Raw genomic sequence first — 25081 nt, 5'->3', positions numbered from 1 at the left:
ATCCTTTCTAAAATGAGCAAATTGTGCAATGCCTATGAGAACAGAGCATATTTAGCACATATAGCAGCCATATCTATTATTTAAAATTAAATTTATATGTTTCTAAATAAAGTTTTACTTTACATTTTGTCCTATTTTTAACTACTTGTTGCTGTAAGTCATTAAAAAAAATCTCTAAATGTCTACATTTACATTACATGAGTTTCAAAGATTCTTTTTATAAGTTTCTAATTTATTGCTAAACATAACTCAAAACTGAGAATTCAATATTACATACACAATACCAAATCAGAATGGTCACTGCATAATTAGTATGAAGCTTTCAGAAGTTTAGTGGAGCTCTCAGTGCAATTAATCTCTAACAAAAACACTGAATGAAAAGAATGGCATAAATCATTCAGGAAAAGTAGCTATTTGACAAAAAAACATGGAAAAATTTACCATCATCCTCTAAGGAGAGAAATTCTCTTTTTTGCTTTTTTTTTTTTGTAGTTTCTAATTTAAAATAATGTTTGCAACCTATCGCAAACTGAGTGCTCAGTTCAAAAGGAAATTTAAGTAGTGCTGTGATTTCCCATCTTTGCCGGCAGACTGGTAATTGAGTTTGAAAGAAGTATCAGAAGCAAGACTTCTCAAAGCTTACAAGTACTTAAACTTTCTTTACCCACTCCCTCCAAACCATCCTAGAAAGGTTAACTGAAAAGGAATATACTAAAAATAATTGTAAATAAAAGAACAGCTATTTGCTGTGGAAAAAACAGCCTAAAAAAGATATTGTCTCTGTTGAATTGACTATTCTAAAGGTTAGAGATTTCTACCCAGATTCCCTCTAGAGAACTATAGCTTTAGGCACTTGTTTTCATAAACAGATCCACCATGAACAAGAGGCTATCCCTGAGCTACTGCCTTCCACCCAAGGTCAAAAATTTATCAGGAGTGAGGAGAGGGAAGAGATTTCAAACAGAACCAAACCCTTGGTAAGGGGACAGCAAAAGAACCTATACAACAAGGTCACTCTCATGGCAAACAATTTCAGCGTGTCCAAACAGCGTCAACTTTGACTTGCGTCAGTTCACTAATATTTCTTTTGACTTTTTTTGGCAGGATGAGGTGATAAATCTTTCTAACCTTTATGCTAGTAAGTTGCTTTTATCCTATTACACAGTATTCTCTGAAGGATATTTCAGAATATTTTATGGAATCTAAATGGGTTAAAAGTTACTTCTCTCCTGTGTTTTTGATAAATCAGGCTCTCTTTAATAAAAACTGAAAAAAATTTTCCAGCCTCTGAGGTAATTGGATTTTAATGAGCTTTTCTCTCTCTTTGATCATCTCCTATCACAAAGATATAAACAAATCTGAAAAATAAGACTGCCAAACCATGACATTTTTCATTTGATAGAAAAAGTTCACTCAAGTGAACTCAGTAAAATGAGAAACACAAGGAAAATATTATATCAGTAATGTGCAGGTGATTCTCAATGATTTCTCCCTGGTGACTCTCCCAGATTTCTCAAAATTACTGTTTTCAGTCAACAAGTCATTTCAAGAGTTTGCCAATGTGCAAATAATTACGAATATTTCTTCCAATCAAAGAAAAATATGACTTCTGTATGTAAGAAAATGGGACAAAAAATTAAAACCAACCTGGGAGAAAGGGAGAGTATTTTATTTATATGCATACACACATGAACACACACAAGTAAGGAGATGAAAAAGTAAAGCAACAGTTAATTTTAGGCTGGAGATTGATAATTGAAAAATTATTTTTTCCATTTAATTTTAATTAATGCCAATATTTAAATTAATTTATACCCAACTGAGCTAGTATTTAAATGAAACTTGATAATAAATCCTCTCTCTGAAATACTGTAATCTGTCTGTTCATAAGAGTGTGCTGTTGGGAAGTATGGGGTGAGCACAGGAGAGGAGACATTCCTCAGACAAAAATTAAATTAAGCTTCTAGGAGCAATTAATGAGTAAGAAGGAAAAATAAAATAATTATAAAGCATTTAAATAATACAGGGAACTATTTGCATCATCATCTTCAGGCTATTTTATTCAACCTACCACAGGCATGATTCTGAAGACCTAAATTAGGCATTCCAGCAGTCAATTAAGAGAGGTAGCTGCCTCCTTGACAATATAATATTAATATTAACGTGGAAGACATTCTATTACAAGACATGTCACAATCTTTTCTAAGATTTTTTCACCAGTCTGTAAATCTAATTAGTGAATTTCATGACATGCTCAGCTCCTAGAGAGTATGGCAATACAAGCAAGAGGGCTGATTTAGTATGGGTAGGCTTTTAAAATAACACTAACCCAAATGTGATCAGAGATGTCCAAAGGAATAAACTGTGGTCAACTTACACCATAACTTAAATGTTACTGGTACATTCAATCTTGTTTACTCCACGCATACCATACATATACTTTCTATACTATAAAAAACAGGCATACACCAGAAATTCGTCATTAAAACAAGCTCTACCAGAACAGCTGTCTACAACATTGTACATGTTCTCAGAACATAAACATTTCAACTGTAAATGGAAGCTGACTACACTTACTGAAAAGTACACTTAACTATTTTGTGAAATAGAACTGCAAGGTACGTATACTTTGAATCGCAAGTCAGCTATATACCTGCTGCACAAAATCAAGGAAGACAGAGATAGGCACAGATTGGAACAGAGAGCTTTACAAACAGTTTTAAAATCAAGATGTCTTTTGTCTTTCTTCCTTTAAGCTGTCAACTGAAAGTGCCTCTGGGGTGTAGAGAACTGCCCTCATTTTTTTTCAGCTTGGTTTCTTAGGGTAATTAAATAATACGTGATCACAATATCTATCAGTTCTTTCTCTCCATACCCTTTAAATTGCATTAGAATCCATTATCATTTTCTCCCTGAAGGATACATGTTTGATCTTTAAGTCTCAACAAGGGTGGGTATATGTACAACCAGACAGAAGATTGAGCACAAATTAGTGTCCCAGTTGAGCAGAAGCAAGATTTTTGTATCCATCCATTCTCACAGATAGCAGCCAATCAGTACACTATAACACAAACCAGTCAAAACATATTCTACTTCTTGTCCCTACCAGCAGGTAGAAACAACAATAGGAATTGAAGACACTTACTTCATTTCAAACCTTTAACATAAACCCTAACTAACGATTAATCATTGGTCCCATTCTAGACCATCTGATGAAGAACTTTAAAATTTCAGACGCCATTCAGAATTCAGCCCTGAAACTGCTTCAGTGAATTTCCTGTGCTCCCTAGGATGAATTTCACTGCATTCAAAAAAGAGATATTCCAAGAATGGAAAAAATAAAAATTCATTGTAATGAATGTACTCTCTAGAGGTTTTTTTTTTTGATCAAGTATCAAGAATATTTTAAAATGCTACAAATTTATATTCTGTTTTGATTTATGGCTTTTCTATAGGTTATATAGAATAAAGGTGTAAAGCTGCAGTTAAAAATGAAACATGCAATGCAATTATAAGGTTCAGATTGAGACTAGTCATCACTGTTAAAAAGTTTAGCTTAAAGATTTCTTACCTCAAAAGTCCATTCTTCTTCATCTCCATCCAGCAACAATTTTGTCTCCTGATATACCTTCCCTATTTCCAGTTGCAATGGGGATACATTAAATTCAATTCTTTGCAAGTTGAAGCCTATTCCAACTCCAATAGCTTTTAAGAAGCTCTCCTTTAGGGCCTGTAAGAGAGAAAAAATACGTTTTAGTCATACTGACTGTTTCTAATCAAACTGATCTATAAACTTTACTTCTGAGAAGAGAATGTAGGCCAAATAAATTTAAGACTTATACCTCTGTAAATGTGAGGGTAAACTAATGTAATTATCAAGAGGAAAAAGTATCAGCACTCCTAATACCTAACTCATTGTGTTATAACGAACATTCAACAGGAATTACTAAACGGCACATACAGTTATGAACCTTCTTGCTTTATTCTGCTATGCATTTAAAACTAGTCATAAATCCTTCTAGAAACTTCAGCTGTAGTATGGTCAATTTAAAGATATTCTGACATTAAAAGGATAACCTCCACTTGACCAGGTAACTAAACGTATACAATTCTACCATCATGAAAATAACAATAGATCAAAGCACCATTAGCAAGTTATAGTTCTGCAGTCTTAAAAATAGAAAAAAATGTATTACCCAGTGCCGATAAAACATATCCAGCTGCATCCATTCATTATTCATAGACTTGATTACACCCCATTCTGCCTCAGTAAACTGTCGCTTCATAATGCGAAAGAAATTTGGTATTGAGCTACTACCTGCAAATTAGAAGAAGATATTTACATAAATTTTAATGGCATAATAATAATAAGCAAATGAATTACCTCATGTTAATTTTCCAAGAAATAATTCACTCGTAAGAAAAAAAAGATTATGAACCAGCTCTGTTCTAAAATATAAACTAACACTATACAGCTTGAAAGCAGTGAAGAGATGCTGATGACAGCTCAGGACAAAGTAAGTATTAAAAAACCATTCCTATAGCAGAAGTACAACATAAAAAAAAAAAAAAAGTAAAAATGAAAGTCAAAGATATTTCATATCTTCAGCATTCTCTAAAAAGACAGTATTTAACCAGTGCTGACTTTATGATCACAGCCAGCTATAAAAAGTAACTTATACAGTCTTCTGCATTTGACTTCTTGATCTAATAACATTTTATAAAACAGCATGCCGTCTGTCAGAATTCATCAAGCTATTCTGCCTCCTGACTTTGCGTGCTGGGGATATGAAAGAAAAACTTTTTTAAACACATGTAGCAATACAATCTCCCAAATTTATTATGTGCATAGTAAATCTTTTGGACTTAGTCCACAAGAAAAATGGAGGGAGGGAGATGCCCATGATCACATAAGTAAAAATATTTAGAAAAAAAAAAAACAACCCTCAAATCCTTAGGTTAAATTTAATTCTTCCCTAAGAATAAGCACAGTGGTGTATTTCTGCAGCAGCTCTTTATGGACAATGCCACTTTTCACCACCAGTCTCAATTTACTTTGCAGAAGACGCAACAAATTTCGTGGTTATACTGATCAATGGTATTTCTACAACACACTGGAAACTATGGACCTCATTACACACTTGATTAACCACCTATGGCCCATATCATTAATCAGCATACCATGCAATTTGTCCAATACAGCTTACAGCTACTAAACAGACAGTGGCAGAAAGTAGCCTGTTTTCCTTAGTGGGGATGATCAAAATCTGAATAGAAACAATTCCACATATCGAGAGAATTTTTTTTTGATAGGTTGTGCAGTGTTCTTATTAAAACAATAGCAGCCACATTCAATCCAAAACATCATCTCCCCTCCCAATACTACAATGTTTCAAAAACTCATCACTACATCATTGCTTCATTAAGATACTGACTCTGTTTCTAGTTCTGCCACTGGTTTTGAGTGACCAGGGCAAGTCATTTCCTTTCTCCATATTTGCGTCCCCCATCTTAGACCAGGGATAAGGTTACTAACTCTTCTTTATAAAGTGGTTTCCTTCTACAGGTATCAAAGTACTATTTGAAAAAAAATAGGCATTGGCAGCAGTAATTGATCTGAATGAATTAAGGTCGCGCTAAAGCACACATTCAGGCTTTCTGACAATTTCTTTTTCCTTTCCAGATCATACTACAAAATGTAATCTGACATACTGTACACATCATACAATGCACGGCAGTGACATTTTGGTGATGCCCTCAGTTTCAGTTACACATTACAGTGAAGAAAACATCTTAAGACAGAAGTTTTGCTGACAGTTGCAGTATTCAGCTAATGGAATGACCCAGAACAATCAGGACAGAACTGATTTTCCTTTCAGGAGAAAATGATGATACCAGAAAAGAAAAACAACTGTAATGTCAAGAGTGTTTTGATGGATGACCTAGGTAGGTGAAATATCCATCTACTTAGACACTCCAACTTCCTTAAAACAATGGAAAAAGCACTCCACATTGTTCAACTTGGAGGAAAGATTTTTGTCTTTTATCTTGCCGAGTTCATACAGCCCATTGTTATTATTAAATAACTGTATTAACACCTGCTCCTAACACTCCACTGAAAGTTTTTTTTTTCTCTCAGCTATTTAAGAAAAGGGTGGTAGGGCAACAGACTTCCTATGTAATTCAAATTACAGGCCTAGAAACCTAACCTTGAAAACATTCAAGAACTTCTTGGTGTACCCTTCCTCCTCAGAGTCCTATTGCTCTCAGAAAGTTCTCCTGTTATTTTCTTTCAATAACCCATGGCTATTCACACCACCAGAGAAGACTTCCAACACCTGGAGCCTTGTAATGCCTCATCTTGTCAGAGTCCCTCCTCCAACCAAACCTTATTACACTATAGTAAGTACACTGCATACTTACTGAACTATTTAATATCCTAAGTGTATACCAAACCCATGCACCACTGCCTTTTCACTCCTTACTTACCCCTTTTTGTCCTAGCTTTCTTCACCTGTCCAGCTACCTGTCTCTGATATGCTCCTTAAAGCTCATTTTCAAATTTCCACACTACTTTCTTCTCCCCTATAACTGTTTACCACTTCCTTACTCTGAAAAGCTCAGGAAGTGCTTTCCCCAGAACTGCCCTTGCCTCCGTCTCCCTCTTAACATTGCTCAGTTGTTTTGCTCTCAGGAGCAAGTGGCCCTGTCAAGCAGAGTCTTGAATATTTCTAGTGAGTGAAATTCCACCACTTCTCTGGGCAATCTATTCCCATGTTCAATTGCTTTCACAGCGAGTAAGTTGTTTCTTTTATCCGGACAGAATTTCCCCTGAAGCAGCTTGTTCCTATTGCCTCTTGCTCTGTCACTGTGCATCCCTGCACAGAAAGTCACATCTGCTTCACCTGTCACCTACAGCTACCTCCTAGCTACTGAAAGACTGTGATTAGATTCTTCCCTCCGAGCCTTCCCCTCTCTAGGCGCAATAAACCTAATCCCATCAACGTATCTTCATATATCAAGTTCTCCAACACTAAACTATCTTGGTGGCCGTTCACTAAAGCTTCTTCAGTTTTTAAATATCACAAACTGGGGGGTAGGGGTGCCAAAACTAGAAACGGTAAAAGGTTTTCTTTTAGATACCACCTTTTTTTTCTTTTATTCTGAGACAAAAAGCTCCAAACCCACTCATCTCCATGATTTACAAAAGCTCCTTCTCAAAGAATGGGAACAATTCCCATATAGTAATTATTCAGTTAGTTTTAAATTTGCATTTCTAAATAAACTCCCACTTGTCAACTTATTTCAGAAATAAACTTATTTTTCAACAACTATTCAAATACTTGGACTTTTCAACTACTACTTTCAGTTACTAATAATTATTAATGCAACTAGGTAAACACACTGCTAGGAAGAGTCTGAATAGGTCTCTAAACTGTAATGTATCAGCTTCATTATATAGCAATCTATGCATTTAAATTAATCCTCTCATTATTTTAAAACAAATTATTAATTTTAACAAAATATACGCAGCAAAAATGCTTTTGTCTTACAGATATAATGTAATTTTCTTCTAGAAAGCAGCAAAGGAAATTAAGGATTTTAAAAGAGTGTTTAGAAAAAAAAGGGAAAGTTAGGTTAATTTCACCTATGCTGTAAGAAACTATATAGTGTAGAAGGTAAGAAAAATGATCAATTCAGGATTAATTTATTAAAAAGTACCTCTTTCCTTAAATTGGGCACAGAATCTTAATTTAAATATAGGAACTGTTAAGATTAGCTTTCTGCCCTTGACAATAAAAATAAATCTTACTTTGGAGAACATTGCAATTCATTAATAATCCAAATGCTAGCTTACAAAGTAATTAAATTGCATCATTAAAAATAAAGAGCTTTAGTTATTCCTGTATGCATATTTTAGAGCTAATAGTTATTTTTGATATTTGATTATATACAGTATAGTCTCTAGAGCTGATCATTAGAGGAATAGCAAAAGATAAACTCCTGGTTACTCACCTTGGAGCGGGGCCCTTCACTGAACAACTAACTTCCTACCCTGTTGGTAACTAAGACCTAATTATTTTCCCTTCTGTGTTTTTTTTTTTTTTTGCTTTTTTTTGGTAATCTCAAAGTCTACTCTATAAAATTTAAGTGAAGTAAACAAAACACACCCCTGTATTTTGATTATCTTTGTGAACACACAGTATTTTCTACATGGAAAACACTAAGACCAAGTAACAGAATTAGAAAGAAACTAGAACAAAAGTTGGAACTTTGGTAACACCCTCCTTGAGGAAATAAAGGCATGACAAAGTAGTATTCACATGGGTTATTGCCCAGACATAAGAAATTATTCCTAGAAGTACCTTTAAAAAGTTTCAGAGGATCCTCCCTCACACAAGATTATGAAAAGACTAGCATGCAAAGTATTTACCACAGAAATCACATAACACGAAGCACAAACATTCTCACGAACATGTCAGATTTTGGCTGTGACAATCTTTACCTTTTGACTTTTAACTAAGTAAAAATGTGACTTTAGTATCTGTACTTCACCATGCTGTGATTTCTTCTCTATAAGATGATACCAGTGCTCTAAAAGTAATCTGGTTGCAGTGTGTGTGTATATATATATGTATATATACACACACATACTTATGCAGGTAAAATTCTGATACATAAATGCTTTTAAAGCCTTAATGTATACAAACTAAAACTGAAGTATTTTTCTTAGAGCAAATTCTAAGAAAATTCTCTTAAGAAAAGAACTATGAACTGGAATAGCACGATACAGAAGGACTGACAGTAAATTTCAAAAATAGACCCTCTGAAGGAACAAATGTTTTAATTGCAATGCACACATGTAATGCAAATAATTTCAGGATTTATGTCTTTATGGGTTCAATGAATAACGATAAGGCCAGGCTCTCACTCAGACTTAATGCACCTGTACTACTGTTCCTTATTTAACTCATAAAAGTATAGAAAAAAAAAAGATTTCTTTAGGATATGCCTATGCAGGGTGTAGAAAACTGCACATCTGATCTGGCTGTACTTCTAAACATCCACATGGTAACAAGCTCCAGAGCAGAAACCGCACAGCTGGGTTTACACAGCAATAAGCTCTAGCTAATATAATTCAAAACCGCTTTCCCATGGTTCAGGATTAATCCCCCCCCCCCCCCCAAAAAAAAAAAAGAGTTAAATTTTGAGCAGCAATATTAGTTGAGGATACAACTATGTGGAAAAACTTCACCAAAATGCTCAAAACTGCTTTTCAAATATTTCTTTTTGCAAGCCATATTAACAGCTGCTCAAAAATCACAATTTAGATTCTGATTCCAATAAATCCAGTATACTTAATTTCGTCTACCTCCGTGGACAAGTGCAATTTTTTTCCTATAATACACACTATGTGCTTCAGAAAAGATATTTATGTATGTAAATCACTTATTTAAATTGGTGAGCATTGGGAAATTGCATGATATTTATCTGATTGTTCAGTTATTTAACTAGGTGAGGGAACATCACTGAGACAAGATAAACTCCATTTTGTGATTTTAGGCATAGGTAAGAGAGATAAGCCACGTTTTCACATGAGATTTGAAAAACAAATGGGATTAGAAGCAGAGAAAAACAGGAAGCTTGTTCCACAGACGGCTAATGATTAATGGGAAAAGATATTTACCCCTATCAACTACTAAAACTCCACGACTGATGAGACACTCACCTTTTGCCATTTTCTCTAAGAGAAAAAGAGTAATGGTGGTAGGAGTAGATCTGTAAAAATGCTGGATAAGGCTTCTTAAAAAAATAAAAGCAAAAAAAAAAAAAAAGGAGAAAAATGCTGATTTAGATTCTATGGTGAATTCAGAGAGTGGATTTCAGCAGATACAAAACTGAGCCTGTGGCACAAAAGTTACTGAAATGGCATTGGAGTGTGTGTGTGTGCGTGTGTGTGTGTGGGGGGTGGGTGGGAAATGAGATTTTAGAATTAAAAATGAAACCAAACTTGCCTGAGTCAAGAGGAATGATGAAAACAAGATAGAACAGCCTCCCAGTTGACAGGTATTGAGCAACTGCAAGCACAGAAATAAAATTGTTCAATATGAAAGAAGTTAGTTTAAATCCTTGCTGGCACTGGTTTATTCCTACCTGTTTGACTCTGCATAAACAAACTAGAAGCATTCTCACGGCCAGTAACACCTGAAAAGAGGTCTGAGAACGTCTTCCTTACTGTCTCTCAGATTTTAATTATCACCTCCTGGCACTGCCTTTCTATGTAGCTTGCTGCCAGCTGGCCCACTGTCCAAAATGCACATAAGGTGAGCACAAGTCAGCTAAGACGAGTGAATTTCCCCCTGGGCCCTTCCCTTGGGAAGGATTTCAGGCACAATCACAAAGAGCATGCAGGATAGGCCAGGATGCTGGCATAGCCAACACTTACAGGAAGAAAATACCTTTGGGTTTACTATTCTGAACAAGGCTGCATTTACAAATTCAAGGTTTTACAGCACACATCTAATACTTCCTTCGAATATTCTATCCCAAAAAGTTTACAACACATGATTTCCTTTTGTCAGCTAAAGATTAACATTTAAAGGTAACTTCTTCCTCAATATATAAACCTTCATCACAGCCCCGGATCTTGCTTGAAAAATGATGGAATAGACAAGCTAATGGAGAAATGCAAAAATAATGCAAAAAATAAATGGCTTGTTACCTATAATACCTTTTATCTGAAATACATCTGAAGATTTTTCCCAAATTACTCAAGCAGAACTAAGAACTGAATGCAAGAACTAAACTCTTTCATAACTTTCCCAGTTATGTTAGCCAGACAACACCCCAACAAATTACTAAAAATTCCGCTGTATGTACATAAAAGTACAATTCAAAAATCCAGTATTAAGAAAATTAAGCCTATTACTTGAAAGAGAACATCAGGAGAAAAAAGAAAAAAAAAAGAGAGTTAAAGACAATAAGGCCAAAACAAGATCTGAGGACAGTTACAAATAACATATTTCTCAAGAAGTCTGAAAGACCATACAGCTGTGCAGTACCACTAAAGCCACTAAAGATTCTCAATTGACAAGGATAACATTAGTTGAAATATGAAAGAATGTTTTGGCTTGATACTCACAAGAGAAGCTAGAGGTTTTATCCTTGAGACCAGGATATATATTCATTGTTTTTTCTTTAATCTACAGATACTTAAGTCTCCCTCCCCGACCACACAGTAATGCAGATTTGAATCCAGAGTAATTCACAGAGGAAATTAAGTGAAAAATTAGCACAGCTGTGAAAACAATCAATTTCATTTATATATGTGCGCATGTGCACGCACACACACACACAGGTAATAAAATTTAAAGCATATTAAATCCTTAAAAATATAACCTGTAAGTGATTTTTCAAAAATTCTGTTCCATTTCCATTTTTTAAAAATTTAACAAAAAATTAAGTTTCCTTACTACATTAAAAATATGTGATATCCTGGAAACTTCAGGAAGAGTGAAGAGAAGAAAATAGTGAGTGATACTAGAAAACAGTCCAAAATGAAAGCTGGAAAATAAACAAGTTATATAGATATAGTATGTGTATATATACATATATATACGTACACTTTTTTAAAACACGTAATTTAATTTACATGTTGAAATAAAATAATATCTATTTCACACCAATGACATTTGGGTATTTTAGTAATACTTCATCAGACTAGGCCAAAAATCTGCTTTGCATTTTCCCTGTAGGACAGCAGAAACCCAGACCAGCTATAAAAGACTGATTTTAAAAAGCTGTACGAGAGAGTTAAGAACAAGAAAACATGCTTTATTCCCTAGTCCTATTTGATAAAATGCTTTAAAAATAGTAGATAAATGCAGGATAATTTTTTTTTTTCATTTTTCTACCTGATAAAAAAGCTCAGCAAGCTGTAGTTATAGGAAAATAAAAGACAACCAGATTTAAGATCTATGTAAACTATGATCCTACCAAGAGGGAAGAATACTATCCATAGAACTAATAGAGAAATCCTCAGACTGGTCTTTTATGTTTACACTACAAGAACCACCAGGTCAGTCATAAATTAGTTTAGGTACTACAATGTACACTTATAAGGGCAGTAACTAGAATTTGAATCCCACTGTACCTGAAGTTATGAAAACAGTGATACGCCTCCCCCAAAATACTGAGAAGATTAGATGACTGACTTTCCTCAATTCAGTTTACAGTCTTCAGATTACCTGGTTTTGGTCAGATATAAGCTAACTAGCTTATATCATGGTCTATATTCAAAACTATGGAAGATGGAGGCTAAAAGCTACTATTGTCAGCTCACTGATCATCTAATCCCTGGGGGGAAAAAAAGGAGGGGGGAAAAAAAAAAACAGGAACAGAGTTTAGTATCTTAACTGCATTCAACCACATGAAAGGAATAGACCAGTGATCAAGTACTAACATCTAATCAACACATATCAATTCACTTTCAGATGGCAAGTGGGCCTAATGACAGTGTGAAATGTACTGGCTAGCAAAATGAGCAACTGAAGTATGAAGGGGTCAATGCCCTTAATAATGTGAAATATAATCTATCTATAAATCCTGCAAACTAATCAACTGTACAGGAGAAATACCTTATGAGTCATTAAGGGCCAGCAATCCTTTTGGTGTTGGACACAACCCACATTCAATCATGTTTTGTTATCTCTAAAGGAAATCAATGTAAATCAATACAGGAAAAACACTCCTCCTGCAACAGATGCTCAAGTCCTAGTTGTTTATTAATACAAGCTAATCCTTACACAGAGGTTTAGAAACTGACAACATAAGACAAATAACTAGCTAGATAAATGACAAACTTAGAAGAAACAGATAGAAAATTAACAAACCATGGCTTTTAAATCTATTAGTTTGCACAGCTTTAGTGTGAATTGGAAATTGGATTTGCATTCTGTCACCCCTCCACTTTCTGTCATTATCCTGCAATTCTTCCATGGTATGTATGTTATTCTTGTCTTGCAGCTACTGATGATATGTTTTATCTTCATGTACCTCAGCAAAGCAGCATTAACTTTAGAAAAGGTTAGAAACCTTGAGGTTGCCTCCTTTGAGTCACTCAACATTTCCCAGATTGTAAAAATGGAAAAATCATTAAAAAGACTGACATAAATTGATAATGTTTAATTTTTCATCTGTATCAACTGTTAAATCCTTACACTATTAGAGAAACTGTTAAGGTTTCAACAGTAATACTCGGGTCTAACAGCAATCAATCTTTAAGCAAGCTGACCTGACAGCCAATGTTAAACAAAAGTAAGGAATCTTAAAGGATTAAGTAGTTCGATCTCCAAAATGATACTGGAGCAATAGCAATTTTGACACAGATGTTGCCCAGTTGAAAAACTGAAGGAAAGTCACAAGATATTAACTTGATACAATGTCACATCCGATTCCTCAAATTTGCAGACAGGCAGTGTATTGTCTGCAACAGATATAAGTTTTTGTCATTAGTTCTTAACATATAAAATTAAAAATTGTCAGGTCATCTAAAATTTCAGTTGCAGTTCAACATACTTCTACATGTTCTTTCTATGCCAAATATCTATCTGTAATATATACTTGCTGAAGAGCTTACTGACATAATCACACCTGGGTGTCTTTAGTTTGCTTTTAAGTGGAGAAAATAGAAAAAGTTAAAATACACAGGTCTTTATTCCATCAAATGAATCAGGAACCTGACATTCTTTTCATAAAATTTATGACTAAACAGTAACAACAACAACGACAAAAAAAGAACAATAATAAAACAGGAAACCCTTAACTTGTCTACGTAAGTGGTTGTACCTTTTACTTGCTTAAGCTTTCTCCAAGTGCTTGTACGACCACAACTCCCAGAGCTCCAGGTAGCCGTAGTATTTCAGCAAAAAGGCAAATTATCCCATGAAAACTGCATTTTAATCAATTTTCCATTGAAAAAAAGGTATCAAACACTTTAAGCAATCTTCCTTTTTTTTTCCCCTCAGAACAGAGAGCGCTCTGCTGGCTTTCAAAATTTGTAAAGTTACTATGAGCATCATACTAAAAATAAACACCCCCCCCAAAGTCTAGATAAACCCCAAAGTAATCTTTCTTTTATAAGGATATTATACTTATGACTGGTGAAGACACAACTACAGATGAAAAAAAAGTCAAATATCCCAAGATTTCTTTAAGGGGGGTGTTGCTAGCAATCATATTCGCCTGCATTACACTACAGTAGTACTACCATGCCACCAGAATGTCTCAAACATTTTATTACATCTGATGATATAGTGTACTATGGGGCCCTTCTACACATGCAGAAAGATTATACAGGCTGAACACTTTGCCAATTCTGCTTGTTTTAAAAATGAGCATTTTAAAGAAAAGTTACCACTTAACAGCATCTCCAACTCCCAGAAAACAGCCAAGCAAGATCTAACACATCTCAGAAAAACACTGCCATGAGAACTACTATCCAATGCCCAAACTGGATCACCTCCTAACCTTCAATAAAGAGAAATGAAATTAACTTTCACACTATACAATATATGTAGTGCTGCTGTGAGAGAGAAATTCCACCAAGATGGGGATGACACAGAGTTTTATATTTCTATTGAATCAGATATATTGGTAAAGAGCAACGTTTCAAAGATATCTCTAACGGTTGCTACTGAACCAAAAATTACTGAGAGCATACTAACAGGAAAGGGTAGGTACTTTGGTGGAAGTGTTACTGCTGGGAGAGTAATCTTATCTCCAGAAAACTGGTATCTCTACAGAACTTGGGGATGCACTGAGTTCTGCTGGGTACTTGGTATACAAATGCTATGTTGGGGAAAAAAAAAAGGGGGGGGGGAATATTCTCAGTACCTAAGTCACCTTCCATGTGAATTTGACTACATGATTCACACTTCCTAACACCTCTTTGATCTGACTACTGTTTTTTTTTGTTTTGTTTTGTTTTTTCTTATGAAGCTCTAGGACCTTAGCACAAGCTGACCCAGATTGAGCAAGTTCATATGAAAGAGTCCAATAAAAGACTTTGGCTCTAAATTCAAAGTTCTGGTCCTCACATCAAGAGAGACACTCTAGGACGATGCCCTTTTACTTCATGATATTCTACTACCATAGCAAAACCACTAAACATTGTGATGGCAGAAGTCAGAACACTGCCTGTCCCAGAATATAAATCCCATAGTCAGATGGCATAAATTTGTCCATTATCCTTTTTACATTTAGAACAGACCCACTTCTGCGTATACACCCTCCTTTCCCCTCTCCCCTTTCAAAATGAAGTCCAAAAGAAAATGTGAGATGACAGGGAGAAGTAATATTGTTTTAAACTTAGGAAAAGTAACCATGTAAGAACCTGCTAAAACAACAACAACAACAACAAACTTTTAAAGGTACTTGTTTGGCTTGCCACCAGCTGAAAGACTTTTTGGTCCACTTGGCAGCCGAAAATTAGCATGTTTTGTTTGGCCTTCCCATGGAGAAGACACAGCAGTCAACTAGTCATTCAGCATGTTGCCATGTTGCCCCCCCCACCTCCAGCATCCCTCCCCACCCCCAAATACAGCGATCAAGGCAGGCATGCGCAGGCCCAGAGCAGCCACTGCCGGGCCTGCCCCTTATCCAGCCAACAGGCTGCACACAGAAAGAGAAGAGATGAAGATAAAAGTATCATAATGTGGCAATGGGACAGCATGGCCCAGCACTGAAAAACTGATGAACTTTCCAGAATGGTTATCAATAACACAAGGGAAAATACTGTCAACTCAGCAGGGTAATACTCTTGTAGACCCTATCTCCAAGTGTTTCCTTTTTTAAATTAAATTGTTTTTTTTGCTAGGAAAAAGATCACTGTATTTCATACAACAACAAGCAATTTCAATTGACAGATCTGAAAAATATACAGAGCAAATAACAATTTCATTTATGCACTACAAAATTGGATATTCTACCCAAATGGGTTGGATGCCTAGAAAGTACGGTACCAGCTTGATATAAGGCAAGACAAGCGTAGACAAATACAATACAAATACCAAATATTTCTTGATCCTAAACTTTCTTGAAAACCTGCCCTGAAAGCAACAACCTGTCATATTTAGTAGGGATATATTTTAATATTTGCCTTGTTAAAAATCAAGATTTCCTTTAGAAAGGAAGTATGTTGGGGAATCAGCTGAAGCTGTGGGATTTTTTTTTGTTTTTGCTTTTTTTTCCTCCCCCCCCCAAAGTTTCTGAGGAAAGATGTTAAATATTTATGGTATGTTTTTACCACTTCACAAGTCAGCCTAAAAATCTGAAAGTCTGTCTCCCAGACAGTCTCCCAACTTTGAAACTAATAAATCAGTGCTCTGAACTGTAATCCCTGCACAGACAACATTCAAAGGAAGCTTTTGACAATACAGAATAAAGACAGCTTCACTATTTTCAAGCTTTTGCAACAAATATAAATCTGTAGAGCTGAAGCCATTGAAAATGGAGAGTATTACCAAAAAAAAAAAAAAAACCCTAAACCCACCCCAAACTGCTAATATATACAAAATAATTACTTAACCTTGGTCCTCTTATATCCCTCTGCTAGACTTTCTTAATTAGGAAAGCCAAAGCTGACTGTTATTAGTGTGGGTGAGGGGAAATAATTCCTTAGCGTTGTTATAAAAGAAAAGAAGGGAAAAAAAAAAAGGTTTTATTCAATTCTCTGTAGCCTCTCATTTTGCATTTGTAACTTAATTTCTCAAAAGACCATTTAAGGAATAAATTGTGATTATTACAAATTCAGTGTATGGAAGGAAACCTCACTAATAATCTAGACAAGCATCCTTATAATTTCTCGTTGCTCTACCTCTTATTTTTCCTAAAAACTCCTGTTGCAAGTTTTTGCTTTCTTAATTAATTTCTCATTTTAAACATATTCTTTCTCCACAAATTTGTTTTCACTAGTCTATATTTTTACAATAATTTTCCATTTTAATCCAAGTGCTTGGGTTGTCCTTCAAAAAAAAAATCATCATAAAGAGGGACTCAGATAGGCTTTTTATAAGGAAATAATTTTTTCTTAAAGAAAACGTGATCACAGTATTCAGTTTTCCTTTCACAATTGGTATTAAATATACCAATAATAAAGGGTATTAAATATACCCTTTATCAAACATTGGTGCTTAGTCTTTTACTATAATGTGAAAGGGTTTTTTTGTTTGTTTTTCAAACATGATATAATTCCAGGCTAAAGTAGTATTAGACATGTGAATAAGTAAAGCAGAGCGATAAATACTGCAATACAATATGTATTCATTATGTGCATTTTTAAGATGGCTGCTTCTTCCCATCCTCAAATAGAACAAGAACAAAGAAATTCCTCCCTGTTTTACTCACTGGAAGGCATATGACCGATACGATTCTTTAGTTCAAAATGGACATTAGTTAGCTGTTTTAACAACACTACCGTAAATCTAAAATTGATTTGTTCTCATATTCCTAAATTCTGATTTCCTTAATCAATGAAAAGTAACATGTAACATAAATCCTTAGTTAATTTCTTCAGCCCAATCAATGCATCAGTATATCTATAGTTGTAACTAGTTAATAATTCTGCACTTGTCTCTTTTAGCAAAAGATTAGATGCCAATCACTGCAACAAGAGTCACCGAAATACAGCAGTAAAACCTAAAACAATTGAAACCTTGCTTAAGGTAAAGTTAAAACATTGTGAGAAAGTCAAAAGTACTCTGAAGAACAATCTGCTTTGACATTTCTTCTTAAGTAAAAAAATCTCTATGGCAAAAACTGAAAAGCATTAATTAAAAAAGAATTACAAGTTCAAAAACTTGAACATAGCTGCTAGATAAAGGACTCATGCCATACAGCTTAACTAGGATGTAGGTGTGCTTAACTGCTTAACTCTGAACTTAAGTTGTGATTGACACAAAAAGGAAAAAAAAACCAGTATAAAGTTTGTAACTGACTGGAGAGAGCTGTCCTCCACTAACTAGGCTGAAGTACGGTGCTTTCCTTCTTCATACGGGATTTATATATTCTGATTCATGTGGGACATACGTCATTTAAAAATCTGTATCCTGTCATAGTGTTATCTCACTCAATGATGAAATAAAGAGGAAAAAAAAACCCACAGAAAAATGAGTCAAGTTCTGTGTACATTTCTTTTCAATCCAGAGGTGTCAGAGAAAAACAGTTTTAAACAATTAGTTATCCCCACCTAATTGTATGGTTACTTAAAAAAGCATTTTGGGAGGTATTTTTAGATCAAATGAAATGGTAGTTTTTCTGTACGTGAACTTTACAGAAATTTAATGTCTTTTAGTAAGCTAACCTAACATAAACCCGAAAGATTCATGAGAAAAGCTAATTTCACTGCTTGTCTGGAATTACATTGAGATTACAGACTTCAGGATTAAAGTAAGAATTACGCAATAGGTAAGAAAGATGGGAGACTGATTATGAAAGATTAGAATGAACTGTTAATTTATCCATCTTTGTAATTCCATCTAAGCTAAAATAGTGTTACTGTTAGGAAATTCACTAGTATAGCAAGAAAGATCTAGAACTTCAGATCCAGTTTTTTTTTAAATACTCAGCACAATCTTTATTAATATATGATTATTTCTTAAATCTCTGCAAATGAGGCACATTACAGGGTTTAAGTGACTGGTAAATCAACAACCTCCACACTACTTAAACCAAGGTGACACTTGTTGCAAAAGGTCTTGCCCCTAGGTTAAAAAGCAAATATGTATCTCAAGCTGAGTTAACTTCTTCATGCAAGTTAGTACTATTGTGAGAATCTTTCTCATTTCTCCTGTCAAAGGGTTAAAATAATTTCAAAGGTAGTACCTCTCTTGCAAAATAATGTCTGCAATTCCTTCCATCCATTAACAAATTTACAAAACAGTATGTCTTCTCAGAAATGATTTAAGAGTTCATCTCAAACTAGCCATTGACATGAGTGACTCTTCAAATACATGTAAATTAAAAGCATGATTTAAATCAAAATAATACAGAATAATCTATGTAAGAAAATTAAGCATTTTATCAGTCTAGAATAGATGAAGCTATTACAACAATAACCTGATGGATAACTAAAAAAACCCTAAGCAACAATAACATACAATACCTAAAGAAGAAATCTTCATCTTCCGCTATCACTACATTATTGTTTTAGTTCAGTATCTGAACAGAGGCAAAAAGGTGATAAAACTGTTGCACACCTGTGGAACTTTTGCAGAGTTGTCTATCTGCACTGTTAATAATAGCTTTTTGTGTGGCCCGGTTTCACCTTCTAAAAAGGCTACTTCTTGCAGTAGTTTCATTTTTCAGATTTTAATAATGCAGCAAAAGTAATATGGAAAACAGGCTTCTTCTTATTGGACATAAGTAAAACAAAAATAGATAGTAGATTAAGAAGTGATATAAAATACTTATGTGCACTAGGTCTCCTTGTGCATATGCTAGCACACAGTTTAGTAACATTTTACAAAACTTGCAGTTGCATGATGCTTTCAACAGAATATATGACCCAAGTATACAAGACTGGTTGAACAATAAAGAAATATAATTATTAGAATATTGAAGACCACATTCAAGATTCTGTTGGATAGCATCACAGTATAATAATAAAGTATTTTGTATTTAAATAAGCATATAGTGTTTAAAAAATACTGTAAGGTACTTGTTTATATAGAACTCTTTGTCCTTGCAGCTATTCTAGAGAAAGAGATTAGAGTGGATTTATGCAAACCTCTACTTTTCAGAACTATAATATATCAAGCAATTGCAGAGCAACAGCACCACTCAGTGGAGCTTTCATAAAAAGCAATACCTGTAAAGGCAAAGTTATCATATATTCGTAGCACAGCAGTAATAACAGTTCCAGGTAATTCTAGTAAAACTAAACTTCCTCAGAAAAAAAATTAATGTGGAAAAAACTGCTAGCAGTAGCTCATAATACAGAAACTGTATAGAGACTATAAGTTCAAAAAAAGACTAAGTTCAATTTCTATTCTTAATATTGCTTATTAACTGGATTATTTTTCCACATACAATTATTAAATTTTTATTATTGCATCTCTTTTCCAAAAATACAAATTATTATTTCAAAAAGGAAGCAGTATAGCCATAAACAAAACCCATTTGAAGTTCGAAAGGTGGTATTTTTTAACCTGTACTGTAATGGTATATAACTACATTAGAATTCACAAACATTTGTATAAAGGAGTTACGTAATGTGGAAAAAGAATGCAGCAGGTGCCTACATACTTATGACAAGCTTATTTCTTACCTATATAATGGCAAGCATTAAAATTCCTCCCTCTCATTAGCAAAAGATGAAAAAGATGTGCTGTATACAAGCTATTGACAGCTAAATTATGTCAGAAGGATAGACTATGCTAACTACAGAACTTTACGAACTGGAAACAAAACCCAGAAATTTTGGAATTACATTTTTTTGTCTTGTGCACTCCTCTGTATATCCTGAGAAGCTTGCCACCATGAATGCAGATTGTGGATGCAAAGACTTGCCCTAATAGCCGCATTTTCTGTTAACATATACTTTGATCTCTGTGAAAAGGAAAGAGGCAGAGGTGGGTAAAGTAGCATTAGAAAGGACTCATGTTCAGGAATCCTAGCAGCCTGTATCTGTCACTAGCCTGTTTTAGACTGGTCATCTGGATACGTACTTTCATAGCATTGCTTCACTACAGAAGCCTCAATTTAATTCTATCATTTAGTCTTTGGAATAATTAACATCTCCAGGATAATCATCATTATTTTTCTATGGGTAAAAACACTGAAGTCAGTTTGTCACAGACGTCAAAGCACTATTTTGTCTTACCAGCTCATATTCCCAAATTAAATCCACACAGCTGCTGAGTGCAACTGTTCATAGGGTGATCTGGCATCATTTCCTCTACAGTTAGAGTTCATGACTGCTGCCATCAACAATTCTAGGAAATGTTGGCAGAAGCCTCCCTTGCTAGTCAAGAACTTAGTAGTTGAATGTTGCATCTCTGCTTTCATAAGCTAAAAAATGTGTTGCTTCACCTCTTTTCCTACAGTTGAGATTAAACTTTCCCTGATGCCAAAATCTCCTTTGAACAGCTCCATATTGTTGTTCAGAAACCCCAGGACACCTAACCAGAGAGTGATGTGGCTGAAGCAGAACGGCAACCAAAACGTCATTAAGATGAATACAGGATAATTTTTCCTAAGTTTAGCCTGCTAAAGTAAACATAACAAAAGAATAAGTAACAATATGTACTGACTGTGTGACTTTGGTTCCACACCTCTTATGACAGCAAGGATTAGACACTGAAGGAAGAATACACTCAGCTACAAGGTAAAAGAACCTCAAGCTGTTCTGAAACTGCCTGCAGAATGAGCAGCAGATCAATGTATATTGGGTTATCCACTATTTCAGTGTTTTAATGTGAAGGTAACAAGAAAGGAATAAGGAAGAAATCAGGATAAAATACAAAAGAAAGGAAGTGGTGGAGATGAGTTATTTTTTTTAAAGCCAGATAATACTGCAGTTAACATAAAATATTTTTTTCTATTAACTGAAGAAGAACTAAGAAAATATTCCCTTACAAGCTGAATGCATTGTATTTCAGAATGGGGAAATATTTCAAATACATATTTCTAAATATAAATATAAAATTAAACCTCTGCTCTTCACAGTTGTTTGCTGCTCTCAGAAAGAAACTGTTTAATGAGTTTCCTAAGAGTGGGTAGCTGGACTTCAGCACTGTGTGTATTTAAAATGCCAATTATTTTTTGCAGCTGCATAAAAGCCAGCAGAGGATGTAGATATCTCTACCTCCGTATATCCTACTCATGAACATGTACAGATGACTCAATTTTTCAGTTCCTGAGGAATAAAAGTTTAAAATCCAAACAAGAATGTTTTGTCCTTCAGTATCTAACTATCTCCTGAAACAGGAAAGCTTTTTAAAACGATTTAGGGAGCCCTGCATACTGCCGGCTCAGCCAATGTGTTTCCAAGCTGCAGAGCCTTTCTACTAGAGTGAGTACACCACATGCTGACCACCATTTTACACTTCAGGTCTACAGAAGATGGGAGGGAGTCACAAAGAACTTAGCTCTGGATTGTAGTAAAGTTTCTGTGTATCATAGCTAAATATGCCAATTCAAAAAAATGTAACACTGTAATAACCGTTTAAAAAAATCATATAACAAGATTAGAAAGTCATCCAGCTAGGGTTTCCTTTTGAATCTTTATCCTATTACATAAAAATATTTTGTAGCACACAATATTGGACGAACCGAAGACTGTGAAGAGATTTTCTGAGAACATATCTGCTACTGTCCTGTCTGCTTAAACATTTGATGAAGATTCTCAAAAACTGTTTGTAAAAGTTCAGGTAAATTGTAAATCCCAGTATGTTTCTCCTTTAATCCAGTCATTCATCAATGAATATTTGTGAACAAAAATGATGTTCATAAAACTGTATTTAGAACACTTTTTGCTACCATTCCAATCTACTGTTTGGGCTTGAAGTTCACTAATATAATCAAGTTAGCTTTAATTTCATACAAATAAATAAGCCAATAACTAATGCCTGTGAAGTTTAGTCTTTTACCAAGGGGCACTTCTAATGCTTTTCAGCTGTTGGGGATCTCCTCTCACTGAAGACTATTGCACAAGCATAGTGTACTTCCGATTCCAGTTTGCTGCAGTGCTGGGCCTGATGCTAACACACACTGCCCACATTTATGGGATGAGGAAAAAACATTCAGAGTCAGAGGCTATAAAGTTCTCATAGGGATGAATTCCACTGTCCCTAGTTGGAAAGCTATCCCTGCTTTTACCTGTCTTAACAGGTAAGCAAACATGTAATTAAAATATCTGCAGATACCAACCTTGCCAATTTCATAGAAGGATTCATAACCTTACTTTTCCATGGTTCTGCTTTTCTAAATTGCAAATATATTTGCATCGGACATTACAGAAACCTGCAAATATACACTGAAAAGTCTGTATAGCAATAAAAACAAATATACAATATATTCATATGATCTACTCCAGTAGCACTAAATTCCTACAACACAGATTGGCTCTTAGGGAAACTTTAAAATGTTCTACACTTAAACACTATAGAATTTGTTTTGGTAATAGTATTACCTGGTAAACTAGTCTTCATAATATCAATGCCAACTTGAAGCTCAGGCTCAGCTGCAAGAACTGCATAATCCCCTTGATGAGAGACATTGAAGTTGTAATTTGAACAGGTACTGGACATGTTATTTGCCAGGAAAGGTTTTCCTTTTGATGTCCTTTGCAAGCATATTTCATTCCATGGTATATGCAGCTTTTCTGCAATTAATTTCCTTATCAGCAGACGACCAGCCTATGGAATAAAAGGGATTCATGCAGAACCATTATGCTATGGACAAAGAAGTATTTGTAGTTGCTAGAAAACCACCCGCCTAAAAATTGTTTGCTGTTATTATTGCCAGGACAAAGTAGGACTATATTTTAGTAAATGCTTTAGATTTCTATTTTATAAAAGACATTGTCAAGTAAAATTACCTAAAATCCAAGACAGTTTACCAGACCTGAATACATCTGTAATCACTATTAGCAACAGACTCAGCCCAGTACAAGACCCAATGAAAAAGAAACAGTTGCAGCCTAAAAGAGCCATAAAAAATAGTTACCTTCCCCATCTTATTTATTTACCTAGGATACTTTATTGCACAGTAGCCCATCAAATACTTTTTACACTATACTGATCAGTAAAACTCTTTTAAGAGCTTTCTTTTCAATAACTCAGTTACTCTAACACTAGATGAAATACTGAAGAATAGCTAAAAAAGATAAACAACAATTAATAAACTAATTAGTAGAAACCTATATCACTACCACGTTGTCATGCAAGATTTAAAACCTAAATTAATTACGCAAAAGATTCTGGATGAATCAGCATTATTCTCTTACACCTTACATTACTCTGGTATAACCTAGAGTATGTTATTTTTGTGTCCTAACTTTACACCACAAAACTGAGATGTCTTTCAGGATGACTACAGATTACAAACGGCCCTTTTCCCCCTAAGTTAGGGGGACTATAACGGGCAAGTGATGCTGTCAATGTAGTTCATTTACTTCCCTGAAAGGCCCCCGCAGGGCCCATCTTGGGGGGGGGGGGGGAAGACTGTCAGTAATTTGGACATCTGAATCAGCGGCTGGACGAGCGCACGCCGGTAACTGCTACCCAGCCGGGGCGACGCATCAAAGCGTGACGAAGGTGGGTGCCACAGGGGCCTTAGGAGGCTCTTCAACGGAGCCATCTCCGCCCAGGGCGGGCGGAGGCGGCCGCGCGGCCCCCGGCACGGCTTCGGGCAGGCCCCGCCGGGCGGGAAGGGAAGGCCAGGGCGAGCGCCGCTCTAGGCAACGCGGTCCTCCACGCTCGCCTCCCGCCGTGGGTGAGCGCTCCCGCCCCCGAGGGGAGGGGACGCTCCGCCAGCGGCCCCGCGCGGCCCCCCCGCCGGCAGGTACCAAGGCGGCTTTGGCATCGCGGGCAAAGACAAACTGGCCGATGCGGTCCTTCTCCTCGGGCTGCACCAGCCGCGCCGCCAGCAGCCACTCCTCGCGGCGGGGGCGCCAGGCGGCGCAGGGGAAGGCCCAGCGCACGCTCCCCATGGGCCGCTCCTCGGGCAGCGGCTGGCGCTGCCCAGGCGCCTTCCAACGGCAGCGACACGCTCGCACCGTTGGAATGCGGGCGCGCGCTCACCGCCCTCCTCGGCCAGCGCGGCCGTGACCGGCGCGCTCGCCCCCCGCGCACCCCTCCCACTCGGTGTGTGGGCCGCCTCTCGAACGGCGGGGACCAATCCGGTATCAGAGAGCAGTGTGAGTGACAGACACCGACCTATCAGAGGAAAGGCGGTGTCTGCGGCTGAGCTACGGCCGACGGGCGCTAAGAGGGGCGGGCGGAGAGGAACCTGCTCCGGAGGATGGGCGGGACTTCATCCGGGTTGACAGCGGAAGGAACCATTCCGAGCGCAAGGACTG

General features: G+C 36.0%; 1 protein-coding gene across 5 annotated transcripts in view; it reads right to left on the bottom strand.

The window, feature by feature from the left end:
* Positions 1-24806, bottom strand: part of AASDHPPT (aminoadipate-semialdehyde dehydrogenase-phosphopantetheinyl transferase) — a 37578-nt gene extending 12772 nt beyond the window's left edge. For all 5 annotated transcript variants that reach the window (XM_067289878.1, XM_067289876.1, XM_067289880.1 and 2 more), the window contains exons 1-4: positions 24569-24806; positions 23192-23417; positions 4197-4318; positions 3572-3730 (exon numbers count right to left, since the gene is read on the bottom strand). In XM_067289878.1, coding sequence (XP_067145979.1) covers positions 3572-3730; positions 4197-4318; positions 23192-23417; positions 24569-24712 — 651 coding nt within the window. In that variant the 5' untranslated portion in view covers positions 24713-24806. The remainder of the gene's footprint in view (positions 1-3571; positions 3731-4196; positions 4319-23191; positions 23418-24568) is intronic.
* Positions 24807-25081: the final 275 nt, after the last annotated feature.

This window comes from Apteryx mantelli, chromosome 1 (assembly GCF_036417845.1).
Source record: "Apteryx mantelli isolate bAptMan1 chromosome 1, bAptMan1.hap1, whole genome shotgun sequence".
NCBI classification, from domain to species: Eukaryota; Metazoa; Chordata; class Aves; order Apterygiformes; family Apterygidae; genus Apteryx; species Apteryx mantelli.
The sequence above is the reverse complement of the archived record's forward strand: the minus strand, read 5'-3'. Positions and strand labels throughout refer to the sequence as shown.